We start from the raw sequence: 16,273 nt of genomic DNA, 5'->3' as shown, positions 1-16,273 counted from the left end.
ATAGGAAGAAGTTTACTTTAAAGAATTGTGATAACAGTCTGAATGAGGGATTGAGTGGCAACTGCATATAAGATTCCCAGGCTTCCTTCTTTCTTGAAAGCAGTTGTTTAGAGTGAGCTACTTTAGCAGTCATTTCAGACACCTTAGGAAAAGGAGACAATGCAACTGCAGATGCCAGCTGCAAACTCTGGATAGTTCTTCATTCAGTTCTCACTTCAGTTTAATTGTTAACTGTGAGTATTCTTAATTTATGACAGGTTATGGTACGCTGATTCTCGAATCTAGATTGGGATGACAATTTCCAAACACCTTTCTTGCCACACTGATAAAGAGCTTGACATTACATACAATAACACTTCAGTTTCTGAACAAACAAATGAAGCATATTCTAAAAATTAACATCAATCAAGAGCAACTAATAAAATAAGTTATTCAGTGGTAAAACAGTGAGGATGAACCTTTTTGAAACTGAATGTCTTGAAGTTTTCTGATTTCCTGGATTTTTCTTTAGGAGCAGGTGTTCTTTGGCATACAAGTTTCTTATGTCTCTTTGCAGAAAGGATAACCAAAATTCCAAGTATAACATGTGCTAAGCAAATACCAGCTGGGCAAACGTACCAGTTCCTGTAAAAACTGAGAGAAACCGTGTCAAATACAAGCCTTGTGTCAAAGATTGTAGAAAAATACTTGTATAAGAAACAGAAGAGAAGCCAAGTGATCTTGTTTGACCTGAAATCATATTAGTGAAATCTGTGTTATGTTAAATAGAGGCATATTCTGCTTTTCAGGAGCTATCTTGAGGTGGTGGCCAACTCAATTAAAGACTGGGTGAAAGAGGAAGAAGCAAAATACCAAAAAGAGAAGATGGGTAAGGAAATAGTCTTTTTAATTGGAAAAAGCCATGACAGAGGGCCCTCTTGGACTGTCTGCCTGTGCTGTCAAAAAAACTGACTTTAGTAAGAAAGCCAAAAGTGGGTATCTTTTTATTGTATTCTAGGAAATTAGTTTTTCGCTCTTAGTTTTTCACTCTAAGTGCTGAAACACAAATTTGTTCAGAGCAGAATTGCATGTGTTTTTTCATAGGATGACCTTGTTTTGTCATCTACCTAGGCATAAATGTGTTTTGGAATTAATTAAATGTATATATTTATATATTCTGCATCTTTCTCTGTTCTGAAAACTGAGACCTTTAGTATCAATTTACATTTTCAGTAGCTGTGTTTAACTAATGAGATTAAGGATTATGTATAAATATGAATCTGTTCAGATGACTGAACATATGAAGGAGGTGAGCAGTAGTTAAAGTTGGCATCATGGTTCAGGAAAATTCCTTTTTAAAGGGCAGGATACAAGCTGGATGTTAGAAGCTGTGGGCTAGAGGCTAAAACTGGAAACTTGAATCGACAAGACTGCTGAGCAAACTTGAATTACAAGCAACATTTTGGGTAGTGAAAATTGTAAGCAGTTCATACAGCAAGTGTTCAGCAGGCAGCAGACTCTGAAAACCCCCACTGACAAAAAATAACTTTTGTCAAAATTGTCTACTTTTGTATTTAAATGGTATTAACAATGATTTGCTTATGTTTAACCTTTGCTTTTTCACCTTTTTGAGAATGCACTTTGAAACCTCCCAGGACTAGCAGTTAGCATTTACAAAAATAGAAACGCTCCTCCTCAGCCCAGTTAACACCTCTGATTATAGTTTGGAAACTAAAAGTACTGTTATGACTACTAAATCATAATTTGTACATATCTAGCTGTCACAGGAGCTAGATTGAATCTTGCCCATGTGGTGCTTCATGACAGATATGAGTCATAGAGTAGTTCACTTGCTGAAAGGACATAATCACCTCTAGCTGGCACATGCAGATGGGCAACAGTGTCCTTAGGTGTTTTCAATTTCACTGACACTGCAATTTCTACATACAAAGTAATTTAACTAGAAGTTTCTGATCGTGTACTTTAAATTATCTTTTCTAGGGTAAATATGGGGTATCCAAGCATAGTATAAAATTACACTCATAGAAGATACTCTTTTCAAAAGTCATAAATGCTATAAAGCCATAATAGTAAACAAGTGATATGGTGAGTGTTTCTTTAGTGAAAGTTTGAAGGTTCAGATAGCATTTATTTGGGGTTTTTTATCCTAAAGGTTACAATATCTATGACTCTGGTATTGAGCTTGTTCTGGCTCAGTTAAAAAACAAACAAATTGCTGGAGCAAAGCCTTCAACAGCAAGAAGCAGAGAGCTAGTCTTTACATCTGTTGATATATTGTTTAGTGTATTTGGTCCCCAGTTATGAGAATCAAGCAATATTCATAGTCAGGTAAATTTCTTCTAACCTAAACAGACTTTCTATTTTATTTCTAAAAATATTTAAGGTTTGCTTTATTGTACTGTTATGCTTTTACTATTTTTAAAGATACGTTTTTATTTACTTGTGCATCTTTTTTTTTCCCATTTTTAAAAATTATTCCATTTTCCTATATTTATAACTTTGCTTATTCTCCCTTTCCCTTTTCAAAGGCAGCACATCCGGACCTGAGAATGTAACAGAGTCTCAATCCAAGAATGAAGGATGTCCCATTATCAGAGAAGGTTCTCTAAAGGTGAGGCAAAAATATGTATCTTTCTGAAATGGACTAACTAGCACTGCTTTCTTCAGAAGGTAAGCTTTTGTTCTTACATTGGCTTGACTGAGTCGTCTTATTTTTTCTGCTCTTTGTTATTTTTTGTGTATGTTATTTTCTTTAATTTATTCCTTATTGGTTGTGAGTTATGTTGTTTTCTTAAGGGAAGACTATTTGGAGTTAGATTAGGCATTCCAAAGCAATTTATAGTTGCAATACTAGGAAATGAAAGTTATGGATAATATCCTACTATTTACTGAAGTTTTCTGATTGTAAAGATATGAAAAGATGAAATCCATGGAAATACTTCTTTACCCAACTCTACTTTCACTGTCTACAGCTCTTTGAAATTAGGGAATGTAAATATGGTACCTCAGAGTTCCCTGAAATCAGAGAATCCTATTTCATAGATTTAGTCCATGACCATTCACTGCAGATTAGTTGACTTGAAGTTTCTGGCTGAGGTAGGAATTAAGCCCGCAGTTGTTTAGGTCTTAGCATTGACACTATCCATTAATATGCACAACTCTAGCTTTATTTATGTTGTACTCGCCTGCTTTTTTTTGGCTCCTCACAGACGTAGTATGTCTCATCTTTCTCACAGTGTGTAATGCTGTGCAATTCCAGTCCTGATATGGAATGTAGATAGGAAATGGTGTTAAGTGTCACAGCTCAAGCAAGACTAACACCTGACTTGTAACTCTCAATGCTTGCCATTTCTTCCCCAGAAATGCCTCTGCTTTGGTATGTTTAGACTATAAAGTGACACAAAACCCTATATACTCCAGAAAATCTCAAATGTCTTCCTGATGCAAGCTGATTATTTTGGCATTGATTCCTCTTTCTGTAAAAAATTTAAATTGTTTTATCTCACAGTTGCATTTGGGGAATAAACCAACATCAGTGATGCATTGTGGTTTGGTGATAAACATTGTGGAAAAGTATACAACAAAGTCGTTCTCCTATGACTGATTGTGTAAGATATGAATAATCATCTGATTCATCTCCTGTGGTCAACAATGGCTGCCATTGTAGATTGAATGAATCAGTAATTTTATCCAAAATTTGGTGCATAATATTGTAAGACTTTGACACATTTGGAAACACAGCTTAGAACTTTGATTGCTTTGGTTTTGTTTGCTTCTACTTTTTTCAGCATGCACGTATGAAATATCTTGTAGTACAAAGATAAACACGGTCTGTTTAATTCCTGATGTTGAATGTAGGCTTGGAAGATGGAGCAGGACCGATTACGAGAGGAAGAAGGGAAACAAAAGGAAGAAAAACAACAAATGGAAGAATATTTGAAAAGTCAAAAGAAAAGACAGGAGATAAAAGATAAAGAAAGTAAAGATTCCAGCAAAAAGCCTTCCGAAGAGAAGTCTCAAAATGAGTCAGCAAAAGCCTCTGAACTTGAGGAGGATCATAGCATTCCAGACCCATGTTCTGGGAAAGTTTATAAGGTAAGGAGTTGTATTATTATACCACATTAGAAAAGTGCTAACTATATATAGAGTCAAGATTACAGCAAAGCTATTATCTATTGTGAATTTTGAGTTCAGAGCAAATTAAGCCTAATTGAGCCTGGTTGCCTCTGTTGTTTTAGCAGCAGATCCTTTTCTAAAAGTTTTGAAAAGTAGGTTTTGATGTTCAAGGTTACCCTACACCAGATGATTTAATTTTATTTTTTAGTGTAATATGACATGAACACAAACATAAATTGATCATGTTGTGATTTTTGTGGGAGAGGATAGGCAAGGGGAACAAAAGAACTTGTCCCATCTTCCATATCAGGGCACTGCTAGACCTAGTTGAAGTTTTGACTGGAAATCACTGTTTCTTACATTTGCTCTTTCCAAATCCACATTCTTGAAGTGCCCTAATCTGAAATATGGATTTTTCCCATATTTCAGAAAGTAACTCCATTGGCATGTGCACAATGGGAAACGTAGAGCTCAGCTCACTCTTGAAGATTAAGGCACATGAAATCTAAACTGTAATTGTGCTTCATGTCCCTAACAATCCCAGGAACTCATGTCTAGACGGTTCAATGGAGACAGCAGCTCCCCTTTTTCTGCCTGTTGCACTAACAGAGGGAGCTCCTCGCTAGTTTTGTTCAGTTTTTGAGCAGTTTGCACCGCCTTATATTTGCAGAGTCTGTCTTGCATCCAAAGCTTGCATATAATCGGTATAATTTAGTCTAAATTTGCTTAAGTACAGACTTCAGACTCAGAAATAGATGACATTTCAGTCTGAGCTTATTTGAGTATGCTCACATAATTTTTGCCATCTTGTGGCACTTTGGAAGGCATAGCAATCTAATTAGATTTGCAGTATCTGAATTCCAAAGGGTAGAGGAATTCTAGAGGGTAGAAAGCTGAATCTTTACCTGCCCTTTATGTGATCCCATGGCATAGTAAGTTGTCTCTTTGTATGTGACCAGAACTTTTCTTTCTCTCATACTGTATGTTAACCCACCGGTCTACTTGCTACTCTTCAGTTTCCATGATGGTTTTCACATGTAACAAGTTACTTCGGTTAACAACTGAGAAATTATTTGGATATAACAATAGCATACTAGATATTTTCTCATGTTTTTATTACATTAGTTAAATATCTAAGCAAAAGATGTTGAGAAGTACAGTGTGATCCTGATGATCTGTCCTTCATTTGCCTCTTTCATGGGTTCTGCCTTGCTCATTTAAAGATAATTTAAAACTTGTTTTTTTCCAGTTTCATGGCTACAATACAGGGGACAATGTCATTCAAGTATCAGGAACCAATCAATACCTTTTCCCATCCGATGGAGGACAGATTCAAGTAGAGAAGATAGAGTTTGTAAAAAGTGATTCTTTATTTCTTTATGTTTTGTTTTGACTCAGTACTAACTGATGGGATAGTTTCTTAATCCATAAATGCTTTTTCATGTCTCAGCAGTAAAAATTCAGTTAAAGAAATTCCGTATTAGCCTCTATCACTACTAATCTTTACATTTACACATATGTTAACAGTTGATAGATAAATGAAGTACCAGAAAACTAGAAATGCAGAAAAATCAGTTTGTTTTTATTTGTTCAATGGCAACTGATGCATGATATTTCAAGAATGTTCAAATTATTTTTCCAGTCAAATGCAATCATTATATCTAAGCAACAGATTCTTCTGCAGCCTCTCAGATCTAATTATTGGGAAGGTTTTGAATATTTAGCCTAAACGCAGATAAACTTAGTTTTGCTGTCCTGGTCTTCTACTACCTGATTCAGTCGAGTTATGAGCAATTGTCTTTTTCTGAGTGCTTTAAAGTTGCACATGCAGAGTTTATTTGGGTGCAAATAAGTGGGAGCAATAAGAGTATTCCATTGCTTTACAGGTCCAACTTTGATAAAGGTGAAAGTAATAAAAGACAACCACAATTTCTTCATTCATATCACTGACCCCAAGAAAAACTTTAAAGAAGCTGAAGAACAAGAAATTAATGAAGAACAGCAAATTAGATCAGGTCAGTGGATTGATGTCACTGATATAAAGAATTAATAGTTTAACATATTTAATAATTGGATGCATAACTTATCAATTAACAGAAAATAAATTGTTACTAATGGCAGAGAGTAAGAAAATTCAGTGTTCCATAAAATGAAATAAAAATCCAGTTGGCTGACTTGAGCACTGTATAGAGAGATCTTAGCAAGATGTAGAAGCACAGTGCAGGTCAACAGGTGCAAACCAGTCTCTCTTCCAAAGCAAGGATGGAGTGAAGAGTTACCATTCTTTAAGAAAATAATTTTCTTCTTTCATGGAGGACTCATTCAGATCTTAAAGTGGCCTGAGAAGGCCTAAGAAGATGAAAACTGAATCCTGTCCATTGTGACCATTGTGTAAATACCTGCCCTTGAAAGGGAAGATTTCCCCTTTTGGAGTGGATCTCCTTTTGTGGGTCAGATGACCATAGCATTAGTGCCTCCTCAAGACCTTTGCTGTGAAAACAGATCTTTCTGCAGTCCAGCAGCTGCTCTGTTGGTTGACATTTGTTAGCATTCAGAAAGCATTGAATCCAAATCCTTTCTGAACCCAGGTGAGAGCATTTCCAAGAAGGAAGCCAGTTTGTAATAACTTGTGTATATGTTTGCCAAAAGTATTATGGAATTTCTGTCACCAATTTGAGGAGTAAAAAAAGATAACTTAGACATATTAGCTCTTTTAATCTTCATCAGTGTTGGAAAGCATCCTGCTCTTGCTTCTGCCCTTGGATTCAGCAGCCACCAGCGATGTAATTGTGGGTTGTCTGAATAGAAAATTTGCATCCCTTCCACAGATGAGATTTTTTTTGTCTGCTGTTCTGAAAGCTGACCTGTGTCATTCTGGGGTCTGCCAGACAGTACTGGCAATCACCAGTGTGTGAGTATCTGAGACAAGTTGTATTCTCTGGGCACAAGTGAGAGGCTTTCCTGCCATGTAAACAAGAATACCTTATAGAAAGGCAGTAGGGAAGACAAGAATCAATCCATTCTGATACTTGACAGTGGCTGGATGGTACAATGGTAAACTTGTAAAGCTGTCAAAATTCCAAAACCACATCCTGCAGGTGGTATTCAGCAATAAGCATTGCAATGACAGACAAGAAATAGAAGCAGACAAGGTCTCAGGATGTGTCCCATGTTGATGAGATTGGTAGATGGCTAGGCCTGCCTTCATCTTCTTTTGTAGTCTTCTCTGCTACTCCTCACAGTTTTAAGCAGCTGTTCCCCATATGGGAAATGCCAAGTTTTCCTCGTACCAACAGAACATTTCTTTAAGGCAGGAGCAGCTGGAGTAGAGGCAAGGTAGGACCCAGTGTCTGGGAGGTGTGTCTTGCCTAGTTCATGTGGTTTACACCATGACATACTCATCACATGACACCTTGATTTGCACCTTTTGTGAGTTTGACTCCTGATCCAATTTTACAAATCCCAGACATGTCTTTAGATTTAATTTCTCCACTTTTTGTCCTTTCTTTTACTCTCTCCTCCAAGTACCCACATAGAGAATCATAGAATATCCTGAGTTGGAAGGGACCTTTGGGGATAATCGAAGTCCTGTCCTGTCCCTATGACATCTGAGAAACAGTGATTTTTGTTAGAGCATAGGCCACATACAAAAGAAATGGGCAGTTTCACATTCTTGTCAGTCAAGAAACAAGGACCCATAACTCCAGAACTAGGTTCTTTTGCTTCTTAAATTCAATAAGACTTTTCACTAGTTGTTGCTATTAAACCTGTTTTTACACACCCAGCTAATTAGAATGCTATTTCTGGATAAAAACCCACAGGTATATTGCACAAAACTGACTATTATATAGTACCCTATGAATGGAATGTTGGTTTCCCTGCCCTGTTTAGTCTATTTAGGTTAGTCATCCTCATGGAGGTTCCACTTTTCACACCAGCCGTTGGTTTACAGGTCAGGTGGTTCTGGTATGTGTTGCTATCTTTAATTTTTTTTTTTTTTTTTTTTTAAGGAGAATTGAAAAATCAGAAGAAAGCTGTGAGCAAGTTTGGATCTTTTTCAGCCACCTTGGAAAATGGAATCCAGCTGTCCCTGAGCTATTATGGACCTACAGGGGAGGCAGCAGGTAAAGTAAGCAAATAGAAGAGGATATTTGAGAACCATATGGGGAATTTTTTTTTCCTTTTTTTTTCCTTCATACACTCCTTAACCCAATAATTTGTTGCATGCAATTCTGCCTTTCTCAGCAGCTGTTACTACATGGTAGGGAATTTTCAGCAAGGCTCAAAATGAGATTACATTGTCAAGAATATTCTATGATTCAATTTTCAAGATGGAGGGAGGTCTCCTAGCTTTTCTGCTTACTGTGAAAACAGAGTTTTCACAAGCAAGTATTGTTATTAAGTAGCCCAGCAAAATCAGCCAATTAATTTGAGCCAATGAAAATGTGATTTGATGAGGGGTCTTCTTGGTTTTCCAAGAAATAATATTTTTGTAAACTTATATAGGTGATTATGGAACTTCCATTTTACTTGAGGAGTTGGACTTTATATTACAGTTGTGCAGACATAATGAAGGATTTCTCTCAGCCTTTCAATAAAGACATTCACCAACTGGAAGCAATTGCTTCAGAAAACCACAGTGAAAACAGCGTCTGCTTTTACCAAGAGCTTTTTGTTTCCATTTGAAAGGCCACTGAAACCATCTTATGGATAAAAGTGAAACCCTTCTCTGATCAGAAAATAATTCCAGCATTTTTCAGCTCTTAAAATATGAAAACATTTAATTGAATGCATCTTTGTGTGGACTATGGTAAACCATTAAACCCTACACTCATTTTTAATTGTTCAAATATATTTTACAAATTAAATACTAAAAAAAAAAGGCTTTTTAGACTTGGGCCAAAAGAGCATTCCCAATAGTGGACTGCAAAAACTTGGATTTTTGGCATAAAAGAGAGACATGTCTAATTAAACACCTACATATCAGCTGTGCTGTTTAGGCTTTTTCACATTCACCATAACCATCCTATTCCACATTAGAATAATCCTTGCCATGTTGAGCTTTAGAGCACTGCTAACTGGCATTCTTTGATTGCTTGCAGTTTTTCTATGATCATTTGCTTATGCCAAATTCCTGTGGGTCTTTGTATCCTAGGTGCTCAGAATAATTCTGACCAGAAATACTCTCTTAGATGATTCTCATATGCCATCCATCCCTAATGCAGAATGGTATACCATGGAATCTGTAGTTTCTCTCCAGTGATCTGTTAAATTGTGTGCAAATTACTCTTTTTCCCTGCAGTACCGAAATAATTTTCTGGAAACTCTCTAATTCTCATTTTTCTTACTGTTTTTCACACTTTATCTATTTCATCTTCCTTTCAGGGAAGCTAAGGTGACAAAAGGCCTCGAGTTGTTTCTCAGCTTTATGCAACTTTTTTTTTATTTCTGGGGAAATGTAATATTTCTTCAAGTTTTGAATTATTCTTTGTTTTCTCCAGCATTATCAAAAGTTAACTTTGGATCACCTTACATTTATGTTAGAAATAATCTCCTTGTTTCTTTATGAATTTGGGACTGCTTGAGCACCTGCTTTTGATTCCGGGTACTATAGAACCTCTGCACTTGTTCTTTGTGTCTTGACAAAATTATGAGAGTACAATTCCAAGTCCTAGACATGTGAATGTGTGTATAAAAGGAGGGAAGCCTTCCCTAACAGGCAGTCCTCTGGAATTTTACATCTCTCCCAAGATTTCTAAAGACACTTTATCTCAGTCTTAAGACTGAGACTCTTTTTCATTGTTACCCTCAGACAGCATGTTCTCATTTTTGGGGGCAACCAGAGTAAAGGCATAGGTAAAATTTCTATGAAAGGAAAGTGTCAGTGTGTTGAAATAATTACAGAAAACCTAAGTTTGTATTTATTTTATTTTCAAGAAATTGTTTTGAAAGGCAACATGACTACTTCCTGTTGACATGCCTAGCAGGCTGTCCTAATGCTTGGCTTTAAGAATTGCAAGAGTCTTATCAAGGCTAGATCATTAGAATATTTCTGAATAATTATAGGAAGGTAGACCTATGTAGTACAAAGTTGCTAGAGTCAGTCTGTGCTGGTTCAGCCTGTGATAAAGCATAATACAGTGATCATTTACTAGATACTACATTCAGAATGTCTCCACTTCTAAGTATTCTGGAGGTAAAAGAGAATTTTAAAATCATATTTTTATATTTTTGAGGTGACGACCAAGTGACAACTTGTGGGAAGCAATAGTTTCAAGATGTCTTTTCTCTTTTCAAGATGCCTTTCTCTCTTAGGCTAATAAGTCATCAGTCTATGGGAAGATTTTCTAAATACTCTTATATACTCAGTCCCTCTATCTGAAATAATAAACTCCCCCACTGAGATTATTATTTCTAAGGTAAAATGTAGTGTATAAAATTTTTAAAAAAAATAAAATGTGGCCATCTACATTTATGAAACTTAATTACATTAAAAATATTGCTTTTCCCTTCCTTAGGTAATGAAACATGTCCTGTCTTAGCAAGAATTCTGAGCATCCCTTCTGTTCATCTTCCAACCATAATTCCGACAACAGTTACTCCTATTACACCAGCTCCAGGAAAAAAAGATAAGTCTGACAGAAAAAGATCAGGAAAAGCTCTGCCTTCTGCCAAAGAAAACCGTGGCAAATTAGCCTCTTCATCACCTGATGACCTGGTAAAGCAAGAAGAAGAAAAGGTGAGAGAAGAGGCATTATCCAATCCAAAGACACAAACAAAAATTCAAATGTGTGAACTTCTGTAAAAGAATCATACATTCTTCTCAGAGGGCTTTGAGCTGTGCCTTTACAAATTTCTAACAATTTGTGGTGCACCTAAGGATATGTTTTGCTCATTCAGTTGTTCTCAGATGTGTGTATTGATAGCTGTTAATGAACTTAGTCTTTATGACTCCATGATGTAAAGCAGTGTGTCTGCCATGGCCCACATGCTTTTGTCAATTTTGGCTTTAAAGTTGCAGCTGCTACACTGCAGATGATACTCTGCAGAGGGCTGGAGCACCTCTCCTGCAAAGACAAACTGAAACATTTGGGGTTGTTCAGCCTGGAGAGGAGGATGCTCTGGGAAGACCTTAGAGCAACTTCCATTACCTAAATGGGGCTACAAGAGAGCTGGAGAGTGACGTTTTACCAGAGCATGCAGTGACAGGACAAGGGGGAATGGCTTTAAACTGAAAGATTTCGATTAGTTGTTAGGGAGAAATTCTTTACTGTGAAGGTGGTTGAGGCACTAGAACAGATTGCCCAGAGAAGTTGTGGATGCCCCATCCTTGGAAGTGTTCAAGGCCGGGTTGGACGGGACTTTGAGCACCCTGGTCTAGTGGAAACTGTCCCTGCCCATGGAAGGGGGTTGAAACTCAACAATCTTTAAGGTCTCTTCCAACCTAAGCCGTTCTATGATTACTAACATCTCAATTACAAGAACTGCTAAATTTTTAGTTTAACCAAGTAGAATTTTTTTGTGCTTTCCAAAACCGGTATTCAAAAGTCTAACCAACCAGCAAATTAATGAAGACAGCTTTGCAAAGTCTTGCTCTGTGATTCGTTCTTTCCAGCTGATCACAAGCCAGGGACCAGCAATTTGAGGAAGTTACTTTTGCCTTTAGCTGGAGTAATTCTATCAGGTCTTTGGAAAGAATGAATGAATCTTTGGAAAGCAGATTCTGAATTTCTTTTCTGAAATAGTTTTTAGTACGTAGTGGTTGAAGTAACACCGTGTCTGTTGTTGCAACACAGATTCTGTGCATATCCACAAAAAGTGCTCCTTACCTAATTTCAGCATGGAAAGTGGTGTAGGGAGTTGCCAAGCAACACTCAGCATAACATACATGAATTGTATGGCACAAACAAACCCTATAGAAAAATAGCCCTATAATTAAAGATCTGTCAGGATGACTTCTAAACTAAAAGGCTTTTAACTCATTGGTTAGAGAGTACCTGTATTAGTGCATACAGCACCTGTCTGTGTGAGTCTGCAAGTATTTTGCAGAGCAGGATTAGAATCCAAACCGGACTTGACAAATTCACATGGATACGGTCTGTAAAACAGGATGCAATTCAGTAAGAGTAAGTGGTAGGTTCTACAAATTACATATAAATAAACAGTATATATCTACAGAATGGATAACAGTTGTGTCAGTGACAGTTCCATAGAGAAAGGTCTGAGAGTTGTCATGGATCACAAGCTATACATAAGTCAACAATGCCATCTTCCTGTGAGAAGGGCAAAGACCACAGAGATGTGAATACAGAGGATTATAGCCTACTAAATAAATATGTGAAGTTATTTTTCTTTCAGGGCTGGTAGAGTCTCAGTTGGAGTATTGTGTCCAGTTACAGATACTGCACTGCAAGAAAAATATGGGCCTCACTGAAAGTTTTAAGGAAAGCATGAAGAAAGATTACAAGTCTAGAAAACTTAATCAGTGGGGAAGATTTACAGGAATTGGTTTGGGTTTATTTTATCTTGAGCTGAGAGACAGAATAGCCTTCTCTAAAGACCTTAAAGAACACCATCATCTCTTATGTGAGCCCATATCATCAGCAGAAAAAATCAGAAGTAAACTAATTTTCTGCAGTAGTGATTCAGGTCAATCAATGGGAAAATGTCAGTAAGGTTAATCAAGGTAAAGCACTGGAATAGTTTACCAGGAAATCTCCAGCCCTGGAAATTTTTAGAATAGGTTAGAATTAGAATTTTTTGCTAACAATATAGTTATACTTGATTATTCTTTTTACCATTAGACAGGCAGAAGAAGATGACAACTGAGGGTTACTTCTGCCCTATTCTGTGACTTCTACATCATGATCCTGTGACTACAACCTTACAGTACTGAGAGTAGCCTTAATTACCAGTAATAGTACATAAATTAACTGTAAAATAGACAGCATATTTTATGCTGAAAAACAGGTAGCAAAATATCTGCCATTTCCCCCCTATATTTCTATTCCTAGAAAGCAAGAATATGGGATAATAGCAGGACAAGTTCTCTCTGTTACATGTGTCTGCAACCAAAAACTGTTTTCATCTTACGACTACTGGCATAGTGTAGTCCATTGTTACATAGGCCTTTGAGGGAATGACATGTAAGAGTATATTGTTGTATGTTTTAAAAAATGTTCCAGGGCCTTCAGACATTCCTTAGGTCAATCTCGTTTTTTCTAGTCATCAGAAGAATTTCCACTGCAGAGCAGTGCAAAGAGGATTACACATTTTGACTGCCAAACATTCTTTCCTGTCCCCTTCCTGAGTCACTGCTGTATTTGCAGCAGATTGGAAGTACTGCTCTACTGATCTTTTGTGCTCTTTTAATGATTATAGGTAAAATAGCTGGTGGGCAGCTTCAAAAATTATTTCATTTTGTTATGCTTCACATTACCCATTGTCTTCTCATCTTGATACGGTGCACAAGACAGCATAGTGACTCAGCAAAATGAATAAAGTTAGGAGGGATTGCTCTTCAAGGTGAATGAAAGAAGATAGCATAATCCAAGAAAATAACTAATGTTTCCACTTCAGAATCCACAAACTCTGAAAATGTTAAATATGAGTGGTAGGCAGCACGTTTTTGGAAAACAAATGTATTGTTAAAACTGAAATCTGTAGTCTAATTTTTTCCTTTTTATTTTAAAATGTGGATTAAAACGGATTCATGTTTCATTCTGTAGATGGAAATGGAAGAACCAGTTTCCCAAACACAAGAGATGTCAGATGCTCCTGCTTTTCCGAGTTTGAATGTCTCGTGTCCCAATGGACTTGTATTAACTTTCCTTGGTGAAAGTTTTGGAGGTTAGTTTTCTGAGACACTGCAAAGTAAGGAATTTAAGAGAAGCTAAGATTACAGAAGAAAATTATTTCTTTGTTGATGGGTTTAGATGTAACTCTAATGTTTTTAATATGTCAGAATGCTAAGTCTGTCAGAATGTCTATTTAATAGTATTTGCAACATAAATAATGTGGTTTTATTCAAACAAATGTAAGATCTAGAATCCCAAGTTCTTGAACATATTGAAGGCAGGGAAACTAGCAGCCCTAAAAAGCCCTTGGGAGTCATGTTGGATAATCATTTGAGTACGAATGTAGATTGGAATACTAAATAAAAATGAGCAAATTCGATAAATAAATACATATACCTTGAGGAATCTTGAGTGATAGCAGGAAGATGGTTACATTGCCTGTATCTTCACTTCCTTTGAAAGCATATGTACTTAAGTCCCCAAGACAAAATGTTAATGTGAAAGATTCAGGGAAGAACGACAAGAATGATTAAAGCATCAGAAGATGTATCTTACAGTGAGCTCATTTCACCACAGAATTTAATTACCAAAGGTCAAAGGAGTGGCTGGTGCCAGCCTGGAAGTACAAGGAAACAGAATTTTGGTGATAGCTTGTAAACACATTCTACAAAGGTATTACAATTTTCAGGGGCTTGAACCTGAAAACCAGGACTTTAGATTTAAGTTATACTCACTTAACAGTAAGAATGATTAACAAAACTAACCAAGGCTGTGATGGAGTTTCTGCTACTGGATGTTTTACAATCAGGGGTTTTTTGTTGCTTTGCTAAAAGATGCAATCAGTTTCAAACAGGAATTATTTCAGAGAAGTCCTTTGATTTATGCCATCCAGTACATACAGAGAAAACACTCATAATAAGCCTTTCTGCCCTTGTCATCAAATTTCCTGTAGAAGACTGATGGGGTATATAGATATTTAAAAGCTTCTGTGCCTGACATACCCTTCTGCAATAATTCTTTTTTCTAGTTTTTGAAAATCAGGTGAGGTTCACCTTTGCATGTTGTAAACTGTAGGTTTTGGGACTTTTTAGTCATGCCATTAGGTTTTGAAGCAGAAAAATGTGAATTTTGTTGTCATCTAGTTAGTTTTAAAAGCAGCCATGTACAGATGTCATTTAATACTTATGTACAACAAATCCGTACAGCCCAGCAATTGTGCTCTGATTAATCTAGTATGAAGTAAAGAACATGCAGAATGTTCTCACATACACATAGTATGGCAAGAAGCATAAATTGAAATGCTGCATAGTTGAGGTGAACAGAGTAAATACATGGAGTCTCTCAATACAATTACCATCATACTCAAAACACTGCTGTCATTTAATCTAAAAAACTTATTTTTCAAGCAGACAGAATATATAACTTGGGTTTCTATACAAATTCAAACGGTGAAATTTGGGGCTTTTTTCCATCATGTATGGGCAGTTAGGGAATTCCTCTCACCTGATGTTAGTCTCCCAAAAGTTCGGCATCCATAATAAATCCATCTTCAAATTTCCCTTGTTTTCATTTGGAAAGACAGCCACCTTCATAAGAGGATGCAGAGTTTCTGAGTAGGTGACTCTTTCGAATTTTTCTCTGAAATCAGAGTCTGTCCCTTACTCTGTGAATTACAGATTCAGCCAAGGAAGGGTTAGTCTTCCTCACCTAAAGTGGCATACCTTCTGTTGACCATGATTCTTGGTGTGTAGCACTGTTTGAATGTGTGCTATGCAGTATTAAGTAATTCAAAGTTTGTTTTCAGATTCGAAAGGCGGAGCCACTAGCACTGAAGCAGAGAAAGAAGTGGAGAAAGAGGAAAGTGAGGTCAAAGCAGATGGAGAGGAGGAAGAGGTTATGGAAAGTGGAGAGAAGGAAGAGGTTGTGGAAAGTGGAGAGGGGGAACATCAGGTTACAGAAGATGAAATAAAGCATGAAGACACCGAAAGCAAACAGGCTGAGCAGCCTACTCTGGAAATTCTGGTTAGACAGAGTTATCCCCAAAAGGTAAAGAACTGTCATCTTTATACACCTCCGGCGAGGCAAACAGAACAAGAGATGTCAAGAGTCATCACTAGTCAAGGAACTGTCATAAAGTACCTGATGGATGGATCTACCCAGGTATATTTAGTAGAATTCCTTGCAAGCAGTACGATTTAGTGCAATTCATTGTGATGGAAGGTGATTACCCTTAAACTTGTTTTTGTCTACTGAGATACAGAAGAGTCCAGTGTGTAGATGAAGGAGTTAAGTAATACCAAATGATGCAGCCACGTCAAGACTAAAATGCTCTTGGCTTTATTCAGAGTCAGAACTTAGGG

The 16,273-nt window shown here is 36.8% G+C and overlaps 1 protein-coding gene across 1 annotated transcript in view; it reads left to right on the top strand.

Moving 5' to 3' along the window:
- Positions 1-16,273, top strand: part of SPAG17 (sperm associated antigen 17) — an 89,726-nt gene that overhangs the window by 50,219 nt on the left and 23,234 nt on the right. Inside the window, exons 18-26 of the mRNA XM_048294062.1 lie at positions 789-868; positions 2,529-2,611; positions 3,859-4,095; positions 5,366-5,477; positions 6,003-6,131; positions 8,127-8,240; positions 10,635-10,855; positions 13,845-13,965; positions 15,718-16,073. Coding sequence (XP_048150019.1) covers positions 789-868; positions 2,529-2,611; positions 3,859-4,095; positions 5,366-5,477; positions 6,003-6,131; positions 8,127-8,240; positions 10,635-10,855; positions 13,845-13,965; positions 15,718-16,073 — 1,453 coding nt within the window. The remainder of the gene's footprint in view (positions 1-788; positions 869-2,528; positions 2,612-3,858; positions 4,096-5,365; positions 5,478-6,002; positions 6,132-8,126; positions 8,241-10,634; positions 10,856-13,844; positions 13,966-15,717; positions 16,074-16,273) is intronic.

Source organism: Corvus hawaiiensis, chromosome 2 (assembly GCF_020740725.1).
Source record: "Corvus hawaiiensis isolate bCorHaw1 chromosome 2, bCorHaw1.pri.cur, whole genome shotgun sequence".
Lineage (NCBI taxonomy): Eukaryota > Metazoa > Chordata > Aves > Passeriformes > Corvidae > Corvus > Corvus hawaiiensis.
The sequence above is the reverse complement of the archived record's forward strand: the minus strand, read 5'-3'. Positions and strand labels throughout refer to the sequence as shown.